This window comes from Chelmon rostratus, chromosome 12 (genome assembly GCF_017976325.1).
Source record: "Chelmon rostratus isolate fCheRos1 chromosome 12, fCheRos1.pri, whole genome shotgun sequence".
Lineage (NCBI taxonomy): Eukaryota > Metazoa > Chordata > Actinopteri > Chaetodontiformes > Chaetodontidae > Chelmon > Chelmon rostratus.
In genome coordinates this window covers 17,253,135-17,279,124 of record NC_055669.1, presented here as the reverse complement: position 1 = coordinate 17,279,124, position 25,990 = coordinate 17,253,135, and the positions used below count along the sequence as shown (strand labels likewise).

At 43.7% G+C, this 25,990-nt stretch overlaps 1 protein-coding gene across 1 annotated transcript; it reads right to left on the bottom strand.

The window, feature by feature from the left end:
- Positions 1 to 2,887: 2,887 nt before the first annotated feature.
- On the bottom strand, positions 2,888 to 24,261 carry cables1 (Cdk5 and Abl enzyme substrate 1). The gene is made up of 10 exons (XM_041949867.1): positions 23,574 to 24,261; positions 15,535 to 15,606; positions 15,317 to 15,409; positions 14,082 to 14,159; positions 10,245 to 10,350; positions 9,121 to 9,277; positions 8,851 to 8,954; positions 5,645 to 5,751; positions 5,282 to 5,489; positions 2,888 to 4,680 (listed from the first exon to the last, which is right to left on the bottom strand). Exons 1-10 carry the CDS (start codon positions 24,149 to 24,151, stop codon positions 4,540 to 4,542), a joined length of 1,644 nt encoding a protein of 547 aa, XP_041805801.1. The 5' UTR covers positions 24,152 to 24,261; the 3' UTR covers positions 2,888 to 4,539.
- Between the last annotated feature and the right edge of the window lie 1,729 nt (positions 24,262 to 25,990).

Here is a 25,990-nt window from a genome sequence, read left to right as displayed (position 1 = left end):
TCCACCACACCTACTCAAAAAGTTGTTTTTTTTGTTGTTTTTTTTAAAGAAAGATCCATCAATAAGTAAGTGTAAGAAGCGTTAAATGCCCTGCTTTGCGTCACTGGTTTTCTGTTACAGTGGGCTCAGCTGTCTCTGAAATAGACTCTTGGGGTGGAACAAAAGGGATTAGATGGCCTTGTCAAACATTAAGAGAGGATCAGATTTTCAGGTCCTCCTGCAGTGCTTTCCCCTCCTGACTTGGACCAGTGTTGAAACGAAAAAGGAAGTTTGTGGATTATAACCAATAGACTCACTTGTTTTTTTTTTTGTTTTTTCGCAAATACAGTCAAGATTGTAATATTTCTACAGAAGAGAATCTAACATAAAGGATATGAAACAGGCTGACGCGCAGTTATTTTACCTGTTAATACGCCACAATTATTAATGTTCACGACTTCCTTGTTTACAAACTACTGTAAATGGTGAAAAAGCCCTGAGTCACAGTATCATGACAGGAAAAGGGGTAAAATGCCGTTTCAGCCAAATGTTGTTATTTTAAAGGGAAGGGCAATAGGCCGCAGCTTGCCCCAAACGATGGTACACATATTTTCACAATGAGGGTCACTTATGTGTGAGCAGGGCTCAGGAAGGGCTGTCAATAGACCCCTTTATGAGGCGGCGAGGGGGGAATTAGGCTGTCAATGGAGGGGACTAAGCCACGTATGCCATGTGTCCACACTCGGCCCTGGCCTGTTTGTTTTGATGGCAGCACGAGACTGGCGTGACCGCGGGCCTTGTTTACATTGGATATGTGTCAAGCAGGAGAGTTCCCACTCGACGAGAAACTGACCCCTCGGATTGCATCAGAGCCACAGGTGCAACCCATTTCCAGCCAAGGCTTCAGGGGTCGCACCTATTTATCAAACCGAGTTAATCAGTCCCGACAGTCTGATCGTCCGAGGTATGCATTCGCAAGACGGAGGGGTGTTTCAGAGAGCTCAGAAAAGCAGGGCTGCTTGTGGAAAGCTTGTCTTTACACATATCGATTTAGCTACTCATTGCAACTGCTGTGCACCTTGTTGGTTCCCATCCTGTGTAAAGATACCTCACAGGCCTGTTTGCATAATGTATGTCATGTATGTTGTACCGCGACTGAGAGGCCAACATCTAAGCTCTTTGTGATACTTCATACCTGAATATTAGTAGGATGGCAATAAAGTTGAAGTGAACAACACAAAGAATAGAAAAATAAAACACAAATGAGCAAAACTACTGCCGTAAACAAAGCAAATAAGAGCTTTTAGCAGCGTGGCAGTGAAAATGAAATAAAATAATTAATATTTTGTAGGAACAGAGCTTCTCTACAGTTAGATTGTGTTGCTTTGTTTTAGAAGCGATGTATCAGAATAAACATGGTGAACACACTGTAAAATGCCATCAGGTCTGTCCATCTTGATGGACGTCTGGGTGCATGTTTCTCTAATCTAATCTGAAGTAAAAGGTTAAGAAAGAGCTACTCACAGAGCTTCAGACATGATAATTAGTAACTTTATTATAGTAAAGTACTTTAAAAACCGCACACAGTACTGTGCAGACACTCAAAGGTGTGAGCTCCCTTTCTAAGTATGCAAACGCGGCGCAGGTACAGCCCGTGTCTGAATGTAACAGACGTCACATGTCTGCGAACCGGATTTGACATGTGCTGGAAAGTGTTCCCAGTGCAGCAGTGAGAGGAAGCTTCAGGGAGTGTGTGTCAGTGTGTGTGTCAGTCTGGCAGATTAACTGTAACACTGGTTCAACCGGAATTGAAGGTACATTTAGCGCAGAAACTCGTCTGACCAGGACCGGGCTGGTCTGAGAGAACACGCTTCCATCCTAACTTAGATCAGATTTGTTTAAATCACCTTTATGAAACAGAATTTCCTGAAAACCAGCCTGGCTTATTGAAGTGAGTCTGAAACGGTGAGCTTGTTTTAGGAAACACAACACAGGCCCTGAAGCTATTCTCTCCATCAGGTGCTTACTCACAGACATTAATGGTTTGGGAGATTTCCACTTTTCTGATTTCCTCCTTGCTTTTCTCTCTGGTTTGAAGTGGGCGGGGCTCAGCTGGGAGAGGGTGATGTCGTGTGTTTCTATGAACCAATTAGAGTTTAGAAACATTTGAATCAAAATCTGGTGACAATTGGACGAGTAGTTCATATTACCAGCACCTCCAACAAACCACACCCACCCAGCTCTGATGGAGCAGTTTAACTGACATTTGGGGTGTTTAATTTATTTAAGAAATAATAACTAAAGATGTTTTTTTTTTTTTGGCTGTTTCAGCTTATTTCACATTAATATTCACTGAGTAGCTTCACATCCTTAGACAGTCTTGTCTTTGCTGACCTCCAGTGGTTTAATGTCTCACCTTGCTGCAGTGATGTACAGGTGTGCTCCAGGACCCTGTGACATCACTGTTTGCAGGCACATTTGTGACCACGCCCACACCAGAGGGGGCAGCAAAACACTGCTTTTCAACCTGGTGTTGAGTTACTCTTTAATGTTAAAGAACGGTGATGATGATCAGCCCATGGTGGCGAGAATTGACTCAAAAACACATCAGCACGGGCTCAAAATGCTTCAACTTTAGAAAAAAATAGCACTTATTCTGCAGCTTTACTGATCTACTTCACAAACGTACAGATACGAGAGGAAAAAGGATGGAGAACCTGAGTTTCTGGCGGGTTCTGCGTTCAGTCGGTGCGTCCGTCGCCAGCTACCTCACAGCTAACGAGACGAGGCGGAAAATTGACTTGGCTTTCTGTCTGAACTGTCAGCCGTTCAGTCCAGTCACTCAACACACGCTACATTCAGGCGAAGCAAAACACACGTCAGCCTTGTTTTGATTGAACAAGCAAAGCAATTTATTTACAAACATACACAGGTAATAAGTGTCGCCCATGAGTCTTTCATGAGTGTGCATCTCATCGCAAAATCTTTGGGCTTGCAAACAGAAATAAGCTCAGTATTTATTTTTTCACCCGAAATCAGCGTAATCAAAGCTTTCCTCATTACAGTTTGGTTTGATGTTGTGGTCATTTCAACTCTAATACCATCAGAACTTGGAGCAGCGTTAAATACCATTTTTTTCAAGTTGACCATGCTGTATTGTTCCTGAATTGGTGGCCTCTCAATACTCTGCGGTAGTGTGCGAGATCATTAAAAAAAAAATAAAATCAAGTTGAGCTACATGCCAAATAAATGGAATACTACTTCTTAATTTGGTCACATTGATACATTTGTTAATTTTCATTGTTTTTTTAAAAAAAAACATTTCAGATTTAAAAATCAACAAATGCTGATTGAAGCTATATTCAAACGTTTGATCTGTGATTGATCCCTGTTGGAATCTCGTTTAGGTTTTTCTCCTCCTCAGAGAGGTCAGAGGTCAGGTCGGCTAAACAGAAGACTCCCTGAAGCCTGTAGAGACTCTGTGTCTTGCTCAAGGACACTTCCTGGCACAGGGTCTTGGCCCACGTCCTAGAGCACCCCGCTGCTGCTCCGCTGCTAATCCTGTTCACCGCTTAATGGCATTTTTGCACTCACGAACTTCAAAACTACCTTCCTGACCCCGTTATAGCACTGTAAATGTGCTGGCAATACACTCTAACATAGAGCACAGGAAATTCGACACTGATACAAGTGGGTCTGGTCATAGCAAGCATTTGACTGGTAGAAAATGAATGGAATACTTCAATGAAAATAGGAAGTCCCATCTTGTCTGCAAGTACCTGTGTACAAACAATCATTACTATTCATGCGGATAGTCGTGGCTAGAAAATCAGGAATAAACCAAAAGAGAGAAGAACAGTTCAAGTGTCCATTCAAATGACTTGTGTGTGGTGCTTATGAACACAGCTTATTTTTCAGGGTTAGTTCCCAAGCTCGTTGAAAGTCTGAAAAAATGTCCCCCTTCCCCCTGCGCCTGGCGATATTCAAAAAGTGCACTTTTAAGATGACGACCTGCGTAAAGATGAGTCACTCTGAGGAAGAGAAGTCCAGCCAAAAACAGCCACTTAAGAGGCTTCTTGATGAAATCTTTACGCAGCTCAGGAGCCAACCAATCATACCAAAGTTTACAAGGAGATTAATGAAAAGATAGATTAAAAAATGGTACAATCATTGGTTGCTTTAGCTGGGAAATGAAGCTCGCCATCAGATTCAAAGCTCTCTTAATCAACAAGAGAGGCCTAAAATATACAAAGTGAAGATGAAGACGAGTGAAAACATGCAAACTGGCAGACGGCTGAACCCTTTTCAGAAGTCGGTGTAGTGATGATGAATGCAGCAGTCAAACGATGGAGAGGAGTTTTAGAAACGTCCGTCCCTTTGGCTGATTTCTGGTCTCCGGGAGGAAGGAGCGTGCTGTCGGTAGTGATAAGCGGCTGCAGCCGATCGGCAGCCGGCGGTACCTTCGAGCGGTCAGACGGGGGGGCGAGGGGGGAGGATGGACACCGTGGGGAGCAGAGGATCAGGAGGAGAGGTCGTCGTCCTCCTGATGGGTCACTAATGCTAGGAGGCCTGCAGCAGGCGTCTGTAGTGGGGCATGATCTCGTGCTCTGGCAGGTGCAGGTTGAACTCTAACGCCACCAGGACGGGGAACTCGAAGGCGATCAGCTCTCTGCGGTTCACTCGGAACCGCTCTTCCAGTTTCTGCCAGAAAAACAAAAAGAGAGTAAAGATTAAACAATAGATACGTGCAACTCTTGTCTTTTTTTAACTAGTATTTCATGTTGCTTCTTCTCCTCACAGCTGATTTGAACAAGAGGAGATGCTCATTCAGCTGGTTAACAAACCTGTTGATGCAATCATCATACTCTTCAAGCCACTGGCTAAAAGGAGGTGAAATGTTATGATTTTACTAAGAGGAATTTTTTTTAAGTGAAACAGGATCTTTTCAACGATGCAGTAAGCTCCAGATCCTGTGAGTCTCTCGACCAAAAATGCCATCTGCCATTTATGAGATTTGGAAACCACTCGACTGGCAACATCAGGTCCTGTTTTTTTAGGTACATGCCAAATCTGACTGTTAGGCTCAGCTTTACTTAAAGTTTTAAGATCTGAAGGAGCTGACACCTGTCATTTGAGCGTCTCAGTTTACTCAAATCATCGCAACCATATTTTCTCATTTACTCTTGTGGTACCTTAACATGCAGATAGCTTTGGTTTTGAAGTTAACAGTTTTCACCTGGTTTGATTTGTTGACCTGGATTTCAGCGTTCTGACTTTTGGGGGCGCGAGTGGGGAAACTTACGTCGATCAGGAGCTTGACCTCGTGTTTCTTGAGGTCGCCGCCGATCTTGGCCGCCAGGAGGACGCAGGCTCCAGCGCAGAGTTTGCGATTCTGCTTGTTCAGTTTGCCTTGAAGAACGAGCTTTTCGAAGTAGACGAAAGCCATGGCCACTGTCGGTTCCTCATAACCGCATTCATCCTGGGCCAACTTTCTTATCTCCCTTTTCAAGCTGCAGGCAGGGAGCAGAGAATGAGGAAGGAAAAGACAGAAAGGGGAAATAAAGACAGAGTTGATGTTAAAGAAAAGCATAAAACAGGAGATCCCAAGTTACATCATCTTGACTTTAAAGGAAACTTGATTGGTACACACTTCTGTGTGCTTTACCTCCTAATCTTGCTGAGCGTAAGCCTTATGTGGGGGAATTTCTCCTTGAAGGTTTCGTTCATGTCCTTCTTGAGGTCAGAGGGTTTGACGTATTCAATGACCGTCGTCTGTAAAGAAAAACCAGAGGCGGTGTCAAAATGACCACAAGTCCAGCGCTGAGCGAGGTGACTGGATCCTCACACACTAGTGTTGGATTCCACTGTCCCACAGTGAGGCTTTACAGAGATCTGGTGTTCCCAACGTCACTTTAAAGGATGAGGCTGGTGATAGTGTTTTTCTAATTGTCAACAAATCCCGTGAAAAGCCCAGAGCCAACGATGGATTGATCCTGCTAACACGTTTATCCCTCTGTGCCATAGAGTGCCATTAAAAACACTGTTGCACTGGTTGACATGCCCCTTCATTGTGCTGCACGCGGGCGCTGTGGTTTGTTTTGAGTCAATCCCACATATGCCGCCCTGTTGCTGTAAATACTCCCCAACGCAACCCTCTGCTAAAAACAGTCCCAAACAAATTCATCATTTTCTCTTCTTTGAGTAACGTTTGCCAAAAACGGCAGCGCCCTGCTGCTTTAGCACCTGGCTGAGTGCCACAGACAGAGCACGGATACTGGAGAATACAGCGAGATGGACCGACACGTTGTTGATTTGTAAGAACGAGATTTCCATTCAAAGGGCATTTCTCATGTCTAGCGCTTTGTTGAAGATGTTCTCGAGGCAGTGACTCCAGAATGCAGCTGTCAGAGTTTTAACCAGAAAAAGGAAATATGACCGTATAACAGCTGTGCTGAGGTCGTTGCAGTGGCTTGCAGGAAAGTTCAGAATTGATTTCGAAACTTTAAAGCTCGTTTTTATGGCCCAACATGGTTTGGCACCCCATTATCTCTCTGACGTGCTTGTGAGCTATGAACCAGTTGGACCTCTCCTGCCGTCTGGTAAGAGATCATGTAGGTGTGCTAAACGCTATTGTCTGAAAAATGAAAACACTCCTTCATGGCTGAGCCTTTCAGTACTCTGGTTTGCCCGTCCGCATTTTCACCTTATAGTATTTTTACTTCTCTTATAGGTTTTAACTCAAGTGTCTCAATATTTTTTTACTGGCCAACTGTTGCTCTTAATTATAATTTTATTTAATCATCTTTTAACTCACATGTATTATGTGTGTGTTTCTTTTAATTGTGTTTACTTATGTCTAATGTTTCACTACCCACACAGTGTTTTGTGGCTGCAGCGTCCAGGGTAGTGCACCCCCTGTGCAGCGCATTGTGCCTCCACCTGGAAGGTGCTGTGTCAATAAAGTTTTACTTCAGACCAACTTCTGGGTTCAGCTTTGACCTACCCTGCTTGCCGTAGCTGTGCATGCAGGATTATTGGCAACATGTTGGCTGTGCTCATTTTTAGTTTGACCTTCAACACTTTAGCCAGATTATCTGAAGCACTTTATTTGGCTTGTTGCATTTATTTATTTTCTCTTCGTGCTCCTTTTATCCTGCTCTATTTCTTTTCTCTCTCTCCCACCCACCCACATAGTTACATTAAAACACACATTATTCATACACATCTGCTTTTTTACAGTGTAGTAAATATATTGCACTTTTACAAAAAATTTGTTGACATTGTCTTTAATGTCCAGATTCTACTGAAAGTACAACATAAAACATACAATATAATCTTAATAATAGTTAAAGTGTAGGATTATTCTTCGTCTGCACATCTGTGTTTCTTTCCCAGTTGGATTTCGCTGTAGCAATGTCGCTGTGTTCCCAGACCTGAGCAATGACCTTGGTGTAGAGCTCAGTCAATTAATCAGTAATCAATTTAATTAACAACTTAATTTATCATTTCAGTCATTTTCCAAGCAAAAGTGCTAAACCATCTTAAAAAAATTGAGGATTTGCTGCTTTTCTTTGTCACATACGGCAGTAAATAAAACATGTTTTGCTTCTGGATTGTTGTTCAAAGCTATCTGAAGACGTCACATTGGGCTCTAGAAAATTCTAATTGGCATTTTTCACTAGTTTTTGACATTTCATACAGGAAACAACCTCCTTGAGAAAATAATCTGCAGATTAATCAAGAATAAATAAATCCTTAGTTGCTGCTCTACTGTGGTGAATACATTGCTTTCCTCGCTAAGTAAGAGCACACTATGCAAAGGTGCTAAAAACAGGACAAGCCTCGTGTATGGAATTGCAGGGCACGTATGGAGTGTGAATAATGGCATCCACCCTGAACATCATGCTACGGATCATGAACCATGAAGGAGAAGGAATGCTTGTCAATGGTTGAAGCCCTGAAACATGAACAGAACATTTTTTTTTTTACCACAGTTAAAAGGACTAATGTGAGGGCTTTTTTTTTGCTTCATATTCATGTTCATATTCAAGTTTCCTCTTGAGCTTGAAGCAGTCCCTGTTCAACCAGTGAAATGCTGAGAATTTACTGGTTCCATTCCTGTAATAAACACAATAGCCATTGTTGTGAGACGCTGGGTCCTGTAATTGGAGGAAGACAAAAAAAAAAAAAAACCCAAAACAAAACACACAGTCTGGCCTTGACTGAACATTTCAACCACGTCAGTCCTTGTTGTGTATTCTGCCGGTCTCCGTAACAAAAACAGAGCCCAGGAAAGAATGAGGTGGGAGTCCAGTCAGGTTTGTTTTTCTTTTTCCTACCGCGATAAAACATCCGTTCCTTTCCGGAAAAGAGCGAGAGTGATTACTGCTCAGACACAAACTCTACACTAACTGTTGATCTGGTCAAGTGGCTGTTTAATAGCTCCACACTGGGATAAAGTATGTGCATTCATTCAGGTCCCAGAAGGTGGGAGAGAGTCTCGGCCAGCGACCTTGCTGATTAAAACCGTCTGAAAACATCCTCCTGGCTCTTTATCAAAACCAGCTGATAAAATTTAGGAGGATCTTTTTTAGAAAGAAACTGTCAAGGCAGACAAATCTTTCCAGTGTGTTATTGTTCTTGGTTGTGGTGGGAAAACTGAGCACAAAAGGTCCTACAAAGACAAAAATAACCATTAAAAAAAAAATAGATATCAAAGGACGCCTCAACAAAGTATGTCAAAACAGGGAATGGTGTCCTGAGTGAAAACAACCTTTCCATTCTGCTTTGAAGAGGACTCGGCTGCAGTTGTACTTTGTTATTGTTGTTGCTGGTGGTGGTGGTGATGTGTAATACGCAGTACTTTCTCACCATGTATGAGGGGAAGATGAGGACTCTCTTGTGTTTTCCACAAGGCCACTGCGGGTCATCCAGCAGATTGGGGTCGTACTCCCGAAAGTCCCCTAAGTCATTCCCTGCCATGTGCACAAACACAACAACAGGGGCCGAGCCAGAAGTTCACATTTGCGCCACATCTTTTTCCATAAAGATACACTGGATAATGGAAAAACAACAACAGAGGGCCAGGAACACGCAACATTCACGGTGAATAAGTGAAGTACTCGCTGGCAGTCGACCCACCTGTGTCTAAGCTGCTCTGGTTGCTGTTGGCTCGGCCCAAGCTGAGGCTTCTATGGCTGGCGTTACGAGACTGAGAGAAGGATGAGGTGGAGTCGATGGTGTTTCTTCGACCACCCAGCACATTAGTGGGATAGAGGAACTGGGTGTAGGACACGGTCTGCAGGCACAGGTGTAGTTACAATGCTGGTTTCACAAAAGCCTAAAAAAAGTTTGCTTTTACAACGCCTGTTAGATTAGCAGACCTTCTTCACTGCTGCATTTTGTATATGCAAAATTAACATGTCCCAGTATATTATACCCGTGAGCTTGCATGACTCACCTAAATGGAATGCAGCCATTAAAAATGTTATTAAGTACACCTGGGGTTTTCCTGCTAGGACATGTTAAAATGCTGCTTGCAAAAATGCCTGTTGCCTGATTAAAAACGCTACAAACTGTGTTAACTTGTGGGAATCACCTTTGCTGAATACTACTTATAAAACACACAAGTGTTCCAAGTTAATATTCTCAATTTTTCTAAAACCCCAGTGCAAAGACAAGGCAAATAACTTGACCGACGAGCTAGCTTGATCTAGCTGCTGTAGCAGCTAGCTGCTAACAAGGAACTAGCTGAGTTTCCTTTAAAATCTGTGCTTTGGTGAGCTGTGGCTGTGCAAACGTCTTCATCACACACTGATGAATGAGAGGATATTGTGGGTAACAGTTGTTCAGCATTATTTCGTATTATTTTAGGAGAGAAACTTATTTCAGATGTAGCTACTATACCGTTAGCTACCATATCGTTAGCTACCATATCGTTAGCTACCAGTTTTGGAAGGTTTCAAAGCACCTTTGGTATCTCTGATAACTTAATTTAATGTGCATCCCCAACACTGAATGTGAGTAAATCAAGACTCATGTCCACATAGTACTTATTATATTACAGCAAGCATTATCCCAATAACATCTCATTTTACCTGCCACAGAATGATTAGAAAATCGTACAACATTACACTTCTTTTTTGTTTATTTTAAGTGAACTGCATATTTAAAAAAAAAAAAAACACACTGTCTTAAACTCATCTTGTTATCAATAATGTATTTATATTGCCTCTCCACACAGGATACGTCTGCTGGCTTCTCACCTTTCCATCAGCTCCTAGCTCCACTCCCTCCAGCCCGATCACCATCTCCTTGGCACTGACGCCTCCCGACGGGTGCCGCTGACGCCCTCCTTCCAGCTTTACATCCCTAATGAGCACAAGACCTTTAGAGCTTTCACCGGACAAACCATCTCGCAGCTTCTCCTAACTCCCATCCCCCTCCTTAACCGTGTTGCCGGGGCCTGCTCTAGCTCACCTCCACATCGCTACATCAGAGATACTGCATCGATCTGCGCTCATCAGCTGGCCTTGTTTCGGTAATTGCCCGTGTCTTTGGGCGCATCTCAGGGCAATCAGAAATAAAGAGCACCCTCGGGAGGAGGGATGGAGGGGGGTACGGTTTCGTTCCGGCGTGCCAGTCTCTTCAGACTCAGCTGCTGCCTCACCAATGCCTGAAATGCCTTACTGCAGTGGGAGATTTGCAGGAGGTCAAATGCTGAAGCAGAAAACAGACGACCGGAGACTAAAAGTGTGTCAGTGGAGCAAACAGTGGCGAGCTCTCGACTGAACACGTTTTGCATTGGCCAAATATCTGTATTAAATCTGTATTTAATGTCTGCTGGTGGAAACGTACAGTAACCTGGGGCGAACACATGTGGGCCCATTAAGTCATACTTAATCTGCATTTAAATGCCTGGAAATGAGGATAAAACCATGAGAGCAAAGTAAAATACACTAATTAAAATAAACATAGATACATACTGCTATGATTCAACTTTGCATGATAATTTTAGATCACGGTCAGCAGAGGCTAATGGGTGTGTGCGCTGACAAAGAAGATTACATGGTTGAAGTCCACTTTATTCACACTCTGCCATGTTGAATAACTGATACCAAAGAGCTGATGGTGAGATGAAAACTCTAATGCCTTCCAGCAATTCCAGATATCTGATTTTAAGGTTGCTGGGAAATAAGATTGCGGGATGGCATGCAGGCAAAACTTGACATTTCCAAACTAAAAACTGAGAAATCATGTGCTGAAATGTATAGCAGTGAAAGCCAAAAGTCAAAATATCCAAGTGTGTTTGTGTAATATTTACTTCAGCCTTATTTTAGCTCAATATTTAGATTGTAATGAAATCTGAGAATGACCACAGACAGCAGACATTAAATCGTAACTCTGTCTTGTTTTTCTACTCCTCCCTTATCCACCCTTGCTCTGTCTTGCGTTCTGTTTATAATGGTGACCAGATAAACATTAGAAATTACACAGTGGGCCCTCACATGACTCTCCCAGTGTTGTGATGACATGTGGAGCCAATCTGTTATAATGAAAACAGTGTTATCTGGTAGACAGGCACATCAGGACACAAGGTTGACAGATGCATCTGGAGATCCCCGGGCAGCACACGTCTTACAGAACAGTGGAGATTTAACAAAAAAAAAAAAAAAAAAAAAGAGGGGGAAACATAAGACACGGAAAGCTTTTTTTAGGGAGAGAGCTTTTCTATGAAGCCATCCAGAAAACAAATTGTTGTGCTTCGGTCTGCTGAGAGTAAGGAGCGATGAAAGGAAATCAGAAGAGAAGCCGACATTGCTTATAACATGCATGAATAGGAATCGCTGGCTTCAAACATCTCTATGTTAGTAGTGTTATAATCAGTGCAAAGTGCTCATCAGGCCCTGCCCAGTGTTTCTATATCTAGAAATCAGGCCAACCATGAATTAATATTAACCTGAAAAGAATCCCTTCTGGTTACTTCACTACCAAATACTGGCCTGGGTTGGCTGGCTTTGTTTGCAATAATATTGCCCCACACTGTTTCGCAAGCCGCACTCATTACACTCAACTTAGGAGCATGGCTAAATTATACTTTATTAATCCCTGTGAGGAAACTTGTTCCTCTGCATTTGACCCATCTAACTTTTCACCCTGGAAGCCACGTTCTACTCCGCTCTGGTGCCGGGAGCGTTACCTAACATGCATGTCTTTTCGGGTCAGAGACACTGAAGGATATGAGGAAACCCATGCCAGCGCAGGCAGAACATGCAAAGTCCACACAAAGAAGCCACAGTCGACCGAAGCGGCGGTCGAACCCGAAACCATCTAGCGGTCACGAGACAGTGGCGCCCCATAAACAGACGGCCGATTCAACAGGCTTTCAGTCAGCATTGTTTAAGGTTTTCTCTCTTTTGAAGGACTAGTTTGACGTTTTGGAGAAACCGGCTTTCAGATGAGAACATTAATACCACTCTCATGTCAGTACGTTTAATATGAAGCTGGGGCCAGCAGCCTGTTAGCTTAGCTTATCTTATCTTAACATGAAGACTTGACGTGAGGGGAAACACCTCGCCTGGCTCCATCCAAGCTAAGATAAAAAAAATAAAAAAATAAATAAAACACTTTCCAGCACCTCTGAAGCGCACTAGTTAAAACATTATATCGCTGTGTTTATTCTCTACAAAAAAACAAAATATAAAAACATTAAATTCTGGTTTTACGGATGGTTATGGTACCCCCATCCAAAAAAAAAAAATCATTTTAACTTTGTGCTTTAAAGGTGCTGGTAGGCACACTTTGTTTTAACCTTTGGACACGGCCAGGCTAGCTGTTTGCCCCCGCTTCCAGTCTTTATGCTAAGCTAGGCTAGCCATCTCCCGGCTGTGGTTTCATATTTAACGGAGATGTGAGTGGCATCAATTTTTTCACTCTTGGTGTCAAACCATTCCTTTAAATTTAAGTATTTACTGTGGTAACTGTAGGAGAACTGTCCCCATAAGATTTTTGGGACCGTATCTGGCTGCTGTGCAAAATTTGGCAATTTTTTTCATGGGGCAGTTGTTAAAGTGAGCTTGCGCAGGAAGACAGAAGAAAGAAGAGGAAAATAATACATGCAATCAGCGGTTTGGGCCCAGTCGTCTGACAAAATGTTGTTCTGTGGTTACAACACTTGGCTGGGCCAGTCGGCATCCGACTGTAAACTGTCAATTAGCAGCAAAGAGCAGTCAAATGTGCATATTGGATAGCCCTGGGGGTTTATTAACCCTTGACCTTGCACTGATTGGCTGGCTTAGTAAATTCCACAAACGGATTGGGCCTCGTATGGTCTTCACTAAGCTCCGGTGTGAAGCTTTTCTTTCTGTGCATTGTATTCTCTGCTGTTTATCTGTCCCCTTTCTCTTTCACTTCCTCCAAAACACACCGTTGCACGTGACCAAGGCTGCACCAGAGCTATCCGCCATGCAAGTCAGGTGGGTTCCCGGTACAGTGCCAAGAAATGTACACTTACACTTAGTATAGCAATGCAAAATCTTTGTATGTGAAAACCTACTTGGCAATAAACCTGATTCTGACTTGAGGCAAAGAATAAACAAAAATGGTTAATTAGAAACATGGCTGTGTGCAGTGCACGCAACTGAAACTCCTGCCAGCATGGTGGATAATTAGGCCAAAGACAACATGTGAAAATAATTTTTAAAATTATAAGAGGAGCAGGAACCCTGGGAAAGGTGAGCCTTAAACGCTAAACAGCAAAGCCGGCGACAGTTGCAACACACAAAAATGGGCTGACAAAAAAGGATGAGTGTCCAAAAGCCACCGGAGCCATTATGGGAAAAGCAATACAAGCAACAAGCACTACAATATAGTCTATATATATATATATGAAATTAAGCATTTGAAGCCCATTTCAGCCCGCTGTTTATTCATTCATGAGACACTAATGGTAAAAATGCATCCACCAAAACCAACCCGTAGCAATGTATGCACCAGTCAAAGGAGAGTACATCCACAGAAAAAGAGGGATGAGAAAACAAAGGGAAAGAGGGAGCACAGGCTGGAGGAAGGTTACAAGGTTCGGCATGCTGTAGGATACATACCCTGCTTGGCTACAATCTCGATAGGGCAGGACAGAAAATACACTATAGAAGGATCTTCTGCCACTGATAAGGACTATCCTATAAAAAAAAATGGCAAACAAGCTAATCAATATCTATCTGACAAGATCCACAGGTTAAAGTTGGAGAGAGTGTGCAGTAAACATAAGAATGAAGAGAATGAGCTGAAACGTCAGTACGAGTGTCTGTTGTTTTATAGTATTGCAGCATGTGCAGTCAGCGGTTTGGGGGAAAAAAAATGATGCATTTTTGGTTTGTTTTGCTATTAACACACGCTATTTTCAATCTAAACTGCCTCGTTCTTGTGCAAACATGCATACAGTATCCAATCAGTGATGTTTTCCAGTGACCAGATGGTCAACAGCAGAGAGCAAAAATGGCTCCGACGCTACCACAACAAGCTAAGAATTACTTCTTTTAATAGCTGCAAGTCACAGACGCATGATGAATCTGACTACTCAGCCAAATCAGGACGTAAACAGCATGAGTCATGGTACTGGATGTGAGTGGAAAAACAGCTTTACCTATCAGGTGATTTCACGTAACGAGTGGGCAGCATCAAGACGCCTAACAGGAAATGCTTGTACACGACATCTGCTTCTTCATATCAGCCAAATGCTGAATGACAGAGCTTTACAATTAAACCTGATCTGACCTGAAGCACCTGATCTACACTCTAAGCCACAAAAAACTACATGAATTAGTTTTAAAATCCAAACAACGGGACATTGATAATGATGATCCTCAGCGCTGTGACTCAGAAACTCTTCCTATGTCTGCTGGCCTAGATTAAACAACCTTTAGTTACGTTTTGCACGCCCAATAAAACAAACATCAACACCACCGTGCCTAAATCTTTTGCATATTTAGGGATTTGTGTGTTGAATACATGGTTGTGTAAGCTGTGACACAATGATGAGTGATTTAGCTTTTACTAGTGATTTCATGGTGCGAATCCTAAAACTGTAACAGTGATCAAACAGAGGTTAAAGTAAAATTCAGTCAGTTTGGACTCTTTGTAAATGGGCAGGATTCTCAATCAATTACATTTCATTTAGAAGTCAGCGTGGCGTGCAGTGAATGGGCCGGGCCTGCTTGCCCACGACGCGGCTTGTAATGCGAGAAACATCCGAGCTGCAGTTCATTGAGAGGGGCAGTCTGCCATTATGCACTGAGGGCTTCTATTGACTAAGGGATGGCGTTGTTTGCCTTCGTACCTTCCATTGCGCATATCATGTTGCCTCATGTTCTTTATGAAGTGGATCTTCTTGAAGCTCTTTGGTCGGGGTGAACCCGATAGGGTTCGGCATCTAAGATGTGAAACAAACACAAGACATCAGTACCGTAATAAACAGAAACTGTGTCAGTGGGACACATAACACTGAGCTGAGACACACAAGACACAATGTGAATGTATTTGTGGGCAGTTTACTACCTGCGTAGAGGAGCATTCTCCTCAATGTCCTCTAGTGTTTCAAGCGAAGAGCGCTGGGAGATGAGCCTTCGTCTGGGAGAACAAAGGGGAAGTTTGAAGTTAGGGGATATGAAGAAACATTGCACATCAAACACAGGACTAACGGTCTTTCTGCAAAACAGATATTTGAAGAGCCAACTCTCTATAATAATAATAATAATCCTTTTCATTATGTAGTTTTTGGCAAACACATGGACACAGTCCTGCAAAGCAATTTCATTAAAAGGCACAACGCTAAATCAAAGTCAAATCCACAGCAATGGCTAAAATGGTCAGAGTGGGCACCAAAAGTCCATCCATTTTGCTCACAAACTGAAGTCAGTCTAGCTTTTGGAATAAAACAGCATGTATCTTAGTACAAAGCAATGTGCCAGTAGTGCACAAAGCCACGACCCTGCTCACTGTCCTTTCACGCAGCGACTGAGAAACTGAACAGTTGTGGAAGATAAATGATCACTCATCTTCCAGGGATGATCAGCAAGGCCGGGTTGAAAATTTACCTTTTTTGTGCAATTGACAAACTGAACGAACACCAGCATGCAGGTATTTTCTGTTTTAATGTGCTTTAAAAAGAAATCCTATAGTAAATCATGTTTTGTTACTTTACACCTGCCTGACATTGTAGTTTCTAACCTGTAACACCTTAAAAATACTGACTTCCAGCCACTGAGTTTGTATTTAAGTTCTTACTGTAATTAGATTTATTCATACCCAAACTGTTAAAAATATGGAATAAAAGCACTATAACAATATGTGTTAAAAACTGCTCTATGCATTAGTGTTTACACAGCAAAGATTTGATTGAGGATTTAGACAAGGATCTGGTCAAAGAAAGCAAACGAGGAAACAGATTATGCATTCGATGCCAACCTTTGATACGTGACACATTTCCACACCGATGCTACGGAAACATTTTGGGTGAGTGCTGAGAAAGCAACAAGGTTCGATACTCAGCCCTGGAACAAAGTACATGTGTGGTCGCTGAGGGCCTTGAAACAAAGGTCAAACAATGGGGTAAAATTATCACCCGTCTCTGTACGTCCTGCGGTTAATGTACAAAAACAAGTCTTGGACGGTGGAGTCATATCCATCCATCAACAGCTGTGTGTGTCTGTGTGGTCAATGATCACTTCTCCGTCTTGCATTAGATCACAGAGAATTTTCCAGGATCAGAGCTGCTAAGAGGATAACAAGCTGGCTCGGCAAGCACTTTGTGTAACACATTTTGTCACAGATGGCCTTTATTTCACACTTTTAGTTGCACGACTCAACAGGCTAATGCTGCTGGACCACTTTTATATGATCATCTGCCAGATTAAGAAACAAACCCACATTTGACAGCAAAGTATGCCGGAGCTCTTCCAAAATGATGTCGTAATTGCATGTTTAGCACCACAATAACGGCATAATCCATCTCATTAGACAGCCTTACAAAGTGACCACATTTAAAGTAGTGGAAATTAACACATTAGTGGTCAAATAGCAAAAATGTGACGCATTCTCCCAAAGGGTCTTTCTATCACCGGGCATTAAATCTGCAGTCTTACTAAACTGCAAAGCCCAGTAAGGGTCTGACTGTTCACAACATGCAATACTGAACATCATCTTGGACCAGTTCTTTGCACGATTTAAAATGCGTCGTCGGGCTGTAGACCCTGTAGCATTAAGACAAACCGATGACACTCGACCTGACCCGCACACAGCAGAGCGGCTGGTTAATAAACGACAGGGCATGAGGACAGATTAACAGAAGATGACTCTCCTTGAGGATCTCCCGGGTTTTAAACCAACACAGGCTGAGTGACCACTGTATACCAGAGGAGATGGGGTGAGGTGAGTGTTTACATGAGGGGACAGACTGTTGAAGCAGACGAGAAACTGAGGGCCATTATACTGGCTAACCTTCTGTATATTATGACCAAATGAAATGTACCTAAAGTGGAGGGAAGAACATCGAGCTCTGTTAAAGGGCACAAACAGTACATTTTTTATTCAGCCCGGATGATTTGGAAAGCTGACATCAACACTGTTTCTGCTAGTGTGAGTCGAAGGGGTCATAATGAAGGGGCGCGACCTCTGCCTGAAGGTCAGACGAGCGGGGTCATGTGATTAATGGTCTTATGTCATCTCTCCTCAGTGACAACCCCCACAGGTGGACATGCTGGATAAAGGTCTGAGACTACAGACAAAGGCCACATCAGAACGGTGTTTTGGGTCACAAAAATAGCAGATTTTTCAAAACGCCAAGCATTTGGGAAACGATGTCACTACCTCAATTGTGCACGCCCATTGTTGCTTTGTGTAATAAGCATGCATTTGAAACGGCAACAATGGCGGACTACTGGTCAGTTTACGTTTGCACTGCAAGGCCATATGTCCCATGTGACCCAGCAGGAAACAACAGAAACAAAGTTAGCATCTAGAAGGTGAACATTGTGGAACATTCAGCTCCTAAGAGATCCTGATAACCTTCTCAGGAGTTGGTGGAGACCAAAACAGAGCTAAAAGGAGAGGGACTATTGGACTTAACATTCACCAAGAGGCCAAAAATATTACTGCAAATGGATGCTAATGTTTCTCTGTGTCTGCTGGATGTGTAAATAGAGACCTGTTTGCCAACACCTATGATATATGACATTCTAATGCGCACACTGCAAGAGCTGTTTGCTGTAATCCAGGCATGTCCAAACTATTCCATAAAGGGCCGTGTGGCTGCAGGTTTTCGTTCCAACCAAGGAGGAGCTCACCAGGCTGGAATCAATTAATCAGCTGATCTCAGTGTTTAGCTGATAACAAAGGGATCCCTTGATGTTGATTGGTTGGCCTGGTGCGCTCCTCCTTGGTTGGAACGAAAACCTGCAGCCACACGGCCCTTTATGGAATAGTTTGGACATGCCTGCTGTAATCATTCCTCCTGCCCATAGTAGGCGTGAAGTGAGCCCTTCTTAGCATGAATGGAGAAATGGGACAAAATTCTGAGCAAAAATGCACCATAAACTTCAACCAAAGCTCATATGAGGCTTCACCAGTCTGACTCGTTCTCCAAAGTTAAGTGTCTTTTTAACATGAGTTCCCTCTTTTGGTTAACCTTGACAGTGTTTTCTTGCAGAGCTGCAGTAGAGGGATCATAACAAAGATGGAATTTCGCACTAAAAATCTTGCAACTTTTTGGACCCACTTGATTTCACATAGTCAGACTGTTGAAGGCTCATCTAAATTTTGGCTGAATTTTGGCTGGAAAGGAGGAATGTACATTTACTTCCATCATTCACAGTAAAAGCGTGATCACTTTTGTATGGACAAGAAAAATGATTGGAGCAGCCACTAGCTTTCAACATTAATTCTGGCATGAGTATTGTGTCACGACAGACTTTAACTCTGCAAAGAATGTTACACTGTATCCCCAAGCTGTGCCAAAAAAGAAATAACCTCTTATTGGAGCCATCTGTCTTCATTCTGTGTGACATTTTGTCGTTTTCCCAGTCCAAATCTCAATTGTCTGAATTGTTACTGCAGTTCAAAAATCACCAGTCGGTCTGAAGGGCATGTTTGCAGTTCACGAGGACATAAATGAGCTGCGAGGACTTTGATCCAGGCACCGTAGATGAACAGCAGGACATGTTTTTAATGCAAAAGATGTTTTCCAGGCCGCTGCAGATCCTGGAAACAATAACACAAGCCAGGCCACTCATTCACCTCAGACAAAACTCCAACAACCAGGGTTAGAACAGTCAGTTTCTGCACAGTTAGACATTAACAAGGCCCGGCCAGAGGCTTAAAAAGAAGCCTCAGTATAAATCAGTGGCATAGGAGCAACAACAAGCATCCCTCAGAGCCAATTCCTCCAACTGTTGCCTCGAGTGATTTCGTTTAAGCATGTTCCATAAATACGGCCCATGTAGCATTGAGTTACTTCTACTGCAAAACACAATATCACTCTCTTGCAACGAAAGTGTTTCAAAAAGCTATTGATAATCCTGCCCAGTGGTGCCATGCAATAAAGCTATAAAACTCAAGTGGACTATTTAGATGTGGAGATTACACAGTTTCACACATACCCCCCCGTTGGCAGCTTGCCACAGGACACAGACTTCTATTTTGCCGGAGAGCCGCTGTTCTTCACACAAATACAACACAGGCAACCGGAAATGTGATTATTCAGATTAAAAAAGAAAAAAAAAAAAAAATCAGACAGCCTCTCTGATCCTCAAACACACAGGGAGTACAAATGGGATGTATCAGCAGATTTGAAAAATAAATGGGCAAAAGGGAAGTTAAAGACACAGAAATACAAATCAAATTGTCCTGGTGTGTAACAGTAATATGTGGCACTGCTCGCTGTCTGGGGTCAGAAACAGAACAAGTCATAACGTTGAAACGTAGCTCCAGCAGCGGCTTGAAGCTGCACGGACTGAAACACATGCTGACCCTTTTAACTCCGTCTTACGCTTGACAAACCTTACGGGCTTCGCTGAGCGTTTGTTGACAGCTCAGCCACCGAGAGACTCTGCGCAGGAAAACGCAGCATTCTTATATAATGCAGCGATTATGCCAACCATGACCTCAGCGAACAACAATCAACCTCATAACCAGAAGTATGTGACCCAATCGCACAAAAACTCCACGGCACCATTATAATGGCTTGTGCTGCGTGTTTTCCAGCCACAGGCTCTGCTGCCTCATGCTAAAAAAAAAAAACTCTTGTTAAAATACTGTAAAGTACATGACGCTGCACTACCTAATGGTGGTGGAAACACAACTAAAAGAGCATAAGAGAAGACATAACCTGCCTATGTTTTAGTGGGGAAGGGATAAAATGAAAATAACTCTACACCTCAGGCAGAGAAGGCCAGATGGTAATAGGTAGGCTATATTTAAAGCGCCGCTCTCAGAATGCTGATTCATGATGGGCTGAGGAGTGGAAGGAAAGCTGAATATGAAATCATCCATCATTTTCACGCATTAGAATCTGATGAGGATATGGTGCAAAGCAGCTCTGGCCTCAGAAAGTCTATTTTGGCGGCACATCAGAGGCTCTGCGACTTCCTGAATGGGAGCAGCACCGATGGCCAAAAGTCTGAGGGGAGAGTGTGTCTCCGATGCCCCTGGGAGAGGAAGTGGAGGACAGAAAATACAGAGCGGAGAGCCAGGCTGCTTCTCAGAAAGCCTGGGCATCCTGCCTCTCCCAGCCAGGGACCTCTGGACACGTTTCCACCAGCTGCCCTCAGAAAACAAACCAGGCACTGTGCAGAGAGCTCGTCTGTCTGCGCGCCGGTGGAATATGGCCGCGCTCCATCAACAGGTTGCTTACTTCTCAACATTAGAATTCATGTTGTGTGGACATCCTCCAAGCACAATCCAAAAAAATCCAAAAGCAGCCAGACAGTCAGCTTTTAACAAACGCATACTGTACATAGGGACTGAGCAACAGACGGCCCGTGCATTGCAGCAAGAGCTGGATATTACTGAACCTTGATGCTTTTTTTTTTGGTACCAAACGAAATGTGTCCAAAGCACCAAGAGTCGAAAACTCACAAGTCTGCAAAGCTGGCATGTTTTTGGCACAAAGTTTATTATTTATATCCCAATTCTGACAATTTTTGACTGTTTATTCAGGCAAAGTTCTTGCACACCTGCTTGTGTGGCGTTGTTTGTTAAATAATAAAGTTCTTCATATACGCCCCCTTTGGGATGCTGTGTAAAACACAAATAAAACAGAATTTGATCATTTTGCTAATTCTTTTTGACATATACTCAATTGAAAACAGCACAAAGACAATATGTTTAATGCTTTACCTCATCAGCTTCACTGATTTTTGTAAAAACCTGCTTATTCTGAATTTGTTGCAGCAACACGTTTCAAACAAGTTGGGACAGGAGCAACAAAAGACTGGGAAAGATGTGGAACGCTCCAAAAACACCTGTTTGGATCATTCCACAGGTAAACAGGTTGATTGGTAACAGGTCATAATATCATGATTGGGTGTGAAAGGAGCATCCTGGAAAGGATCAGTCTTTCACAAGCGAGGATGGAGCGAGGTTGGCCACTCTGTGAACACATGATTGTTGTACATTATGAAAACATTTCAAGTGCAACCCTGCCCAAAGTATATTACCACGAGGTCCATTTAGTATTTGTTCTGGAGCTTTCGATCGCACCATGCGACCTTCCTCAGCAGATGGAGTCCGCTCAGCTGTCGTGGAATTTTCAATTTCACATTTTTTCTGCTCCAGGAGCCTCTATCAACTGCTGATTCACAGATCAAGAATGAGCGTTCAGTCTCGACCTTGACGCCAACATGAACAGGAGGCGTGTAAAGCGCTCAGGAAAATGGAAATTCAAACATCTCTAATTCCATGACGACTGGGCACAATGCAATCTGCTGAGGGGGACAGTGTGATATGGCTGCAAACCCCAGAGGAGCTACTAAACAGACTTTGTGGTGAGACTGTTACTACTAAACTAATGTTTACATTTTCTGTTGTTTTGTAATTTTTAAGAGTCAGTAAACTATAAAAAAGGTCTCTCAGAAAACACAGAGTGCATTAAAAAATCATTTACGCTGTCTTGACTGTTATGTAATCTCTTTCATGCACTTATTTCACTGTCAAAAAGTACAGATTAAGACTTTCGGAAGCTGTTAGTTTGGCAGTGCAATTTCCATGAGGTCAGGAAGGGGAACTGAATGCTTAGAGTGTTTCACCATGAAGCAGCGCTTCCTGAGAAGTCTGGCAGAGGCACCGGAGGGAGGAGAGGATTTGGGTAAGAGAGGGGGCCTCAATGGAAAGCAGAGCAGAGAGGATTTGACAGCAGGTTCTGACAGTGAGAGGAGCATGAGACGACTGTTACTGACAGCTGTCCCGCTGTGAGGAGAGACCCTCCAAACTCTCCTCGTGCCTCCAGTGTGGACAGCGAAGGCGAATAAAAGGACATCCACAAGGAGCAGCGGGCCCCTGCTGTATATGCTGTTGAACAGGGGTGTAGGGTTACAGGATGTTTACAGAGGAGACGGAGACAGCAGGTGTGCACCGGGTTGTCGGAATGACATTCACTAAAAATAATTTGAGCAAATTATACAAAGAGCATGAGAGCACGTGAGCAAAGCAGAAACTGACGAGGTGTTCTGCTGAGTCCCCTCTCTGTGGAAACTAGGTTACAGCTCCACAGCTGCTGGACCTGTGATCACACCGCATCCATCTGCCCCCCGAATGCAGACCAGTGAGTCAGAGGCCAACAAACACCTGCATGGAGCAAACCTAGAAACAGCTGAACTTCATCCTCCTGCTGTTTGCTGTTGCATCCAGGCGGACTGTGTTGCTAAGAACCTAAGGTACCTTTTCAAAACAGCTGACTGTAAAAAAAAAAACCTGCAAGAGCTCAGATCCTGGAGTTCATTCATTCAAGGCCCTGGCACATGCGGTTGTGAGGAAACACAACACAAACACTTAACTGAACTGAAAGTTCAAAATAAAGTCCAGCAGGTTTGAGGTCTTAACTTAATAAGGGGTTTGCTGAATGCAGAAGGAAACCTAGCATAATTTAGCAAATTAAAAAAATAATCTGCCTGCTTCTGCAAAGTTTGGTGATGAGTGATGCATCAAAGAATAAAATGCAACAGCTGCTTTTGTCAGCATGTCTTATTGAAACTAATAATAGAACATGACTTTGAAAACCAATTAATTCTTGTTAGTTGTCTGCAGGACTGACTGCTCATATGCATGCTTGCAGTAACACATTTGAGATTTTGTGGTGGAGGTGTTGCTGATGGTGGCGGTGGCGGTGGTGGTGGTGGTGGTGGGAGGGAGGCATGCACGGTTGAGTTTTTGCTTGCTTGCCACGATGACATCAGTGTACAGCTTAATGACCTGACTGTGCACATCCTGCAGACAAGCTTGAACCTTTCCCATCAAAGCCGCACCAACAACACTGTACTGCACGGTCCCTAAACACCACACACACACACACACACACACACACACACATACACACACATAGTTACCTTGATCTCTGCAGCTCTATCGCTGAGTTGGCTATCTGTCCGCCCTCCAGGCTGTAGTTCTGGGAGGCTTGCCTGGAGTAGGGGGCAGGTAGGATTCCCTGAGTGTACGTCTGCAGCCTCCCTCTAGTAGAGGCTGGGACCGCCGAGAAAGGCGAGCTAAACGTGGATGGCACGAACGCGTCGCCATCCGTGTCCGTGCCCGCTGGGGCAGCTGCGGGACCCGTCCCAAAACTGGCCCGACTGCTGACGAGGAGAGCCTGGTTTGCAAAAGCGAGCGCCTGGGCAGCCGTGGTGGTCGCCGCCGGCGCAGCAGCAGCAGCAGCTCCGGCGGCGCCAGCCGCACCGTGCGCCGAGCGCTCCGGAGAAACCAGGCTCTGTCTAGTCCTAGCCTCGAGCGAATTATCCTCTTCGTTTTGGTCGTCTCCATCGTCTTGCACGGGTCGTCCATCCAGCGAAATGTTGCTGAGAAAAGACAGCGCCGCTTGCCTCCTCCTCGGGTCTATGCGTTTCCGCGTATGCTCGATACTGGAGTGCTTGATCTGTAGCGTGGCTGCGCTGCTGCTCGTGGCAGCCGCCATGGTCCGCGTCCAGCGATCCGAGTCCACCGCAGCAGCGATCTTACCTCGCTGACATCAATACCGTGTGAATCGTGCCTGTGTTGATGAATGGTAGTGGCCTGTCTTTTAAGTACATGCGTTTAACTGGTTGAAAACAGGGAGGTCACGTGTGTGCAGTATTGTGGCAGCACAGGGAAAATTTGGACCAATGGGCTGTCAGGAATACATGTGTGGTATTTTTTTTCCTTTTACCTTTTCCTGACTGCTAAAGCCTCCAGTCGCCTCTCTGACAGGGTATGCCCAAATTACACAGCCCTAAGCATCTGAGAGACAATCCGCCCTGCAGATATCAGTCAATTTCCCTTCCTTCCCATCAATTTGAACAACGCATTCCCACGAAACATGCTGAGCACGACGGGGTGAAAACTTTCTGCCTTCTGCATTGCAAATCTCGGTCAAGCGCGGCGAAAGTGCTGCTCGCTGCTTCCTCTATCTGCACAACGCGGAATAGTAGGCACAATGATCAATGGGCGCTGACAGAATGGGCCCCGGTTCTGTTTGTTTTGAGAAAATAGATCATTTTCCGAACTGCACAGGTCAGCATCTCTGCAGCAATTGCGCCATCTGTCTGCTTGACGCGCACTACGTGTGCTGTTTTGGGATATAACCTCATTAAATATGCCATCTAGCGGTTTTTTTGGTGACAGCCACCGTGGCCCGTGCAGGGGCGGAACCACAACGCTGTGATGAGGAGGTCTGGAGAGGCAGGGCTGGAGAATAATCAGGCTTTGGCCATTTGATTGAGGGTGTGCTTAATATTCTACTTTATTGATGCCCAGAGGTGAATTTGAGGAACACTGCTGACTCTCCAAATGAATAGTTTGAAAGGTTAAAATAGACACGAAAAAGAGAACAGAGGGCACGATATATTTTTTTTTTGCCCTCTCAGGTCTTGGCATGAAGTGATGTTAAACACATGGTGGGATTAAACTGTCAGGGGTCCCTCGGAGATCAGAAAACCCTCCTGGGCCCAGGTTGACCCCTGTTATGAACCCTGTTGCCATGTTCCCAACAAGCACAGCGCAAGCAGCACGACACACACACAACAGCTTCTTTACTGCAGACCCAGAAAACAACCAGGGCTGGAAAGAAATCCGGTTTCTGAGTGTCCGTTTGAGCTAATATGAACAAACACATCTTTGGATTAGACATCATGTGAGCAGAGACTAAATTAGAGTCATAAAATTAGATTCTGACAAGAGGCCACAAGATGGCACAAAGATGTGTGATTAGGTAATAATTCAAGACCGGGCTGACATTATAATTCAGCAGTGAAAATTACCAAAGTCATTTTCTGTTAATCAAATGACCACAAACTGAGAGACAGTGAGCCTCATAAAATGAAAACCTGCAGCGTGACAGATCAATAGCGCTGCTAGTCAGATGTAATGCACGTCTTCGACTCTGGTAAATTTGCTTTTCTGGTCCCATTAGCAAGTGAGCTGAGCTTTGTCAAATGTCCCACTATAATTCAGCTTCATCACATTTTTTAAGGTACTTTGGCAGTATGAATGTCTAATAGCAGCCTAATTTGAGGACAGTAAGACATCTTTGCCGTGATTGTCACAATACTAGAGGCTGAGTTGACAAAAATGGCACATTTTCTAATCTATAAACCTGCCATGTGAGAATTCCAGCTATTATTAGTGAGCCTATCAATGAGTATTGGTGTGACAACTAAAGTTAGTCTGAAAAAAGATGTAAATAATCATCAGTCACTCAAATCCAATTTCATATACAGTATGTGTATAAAGAAACTAAATGTTAAATTCCTGTATAAAGGGATGCATGCAGCCTAAT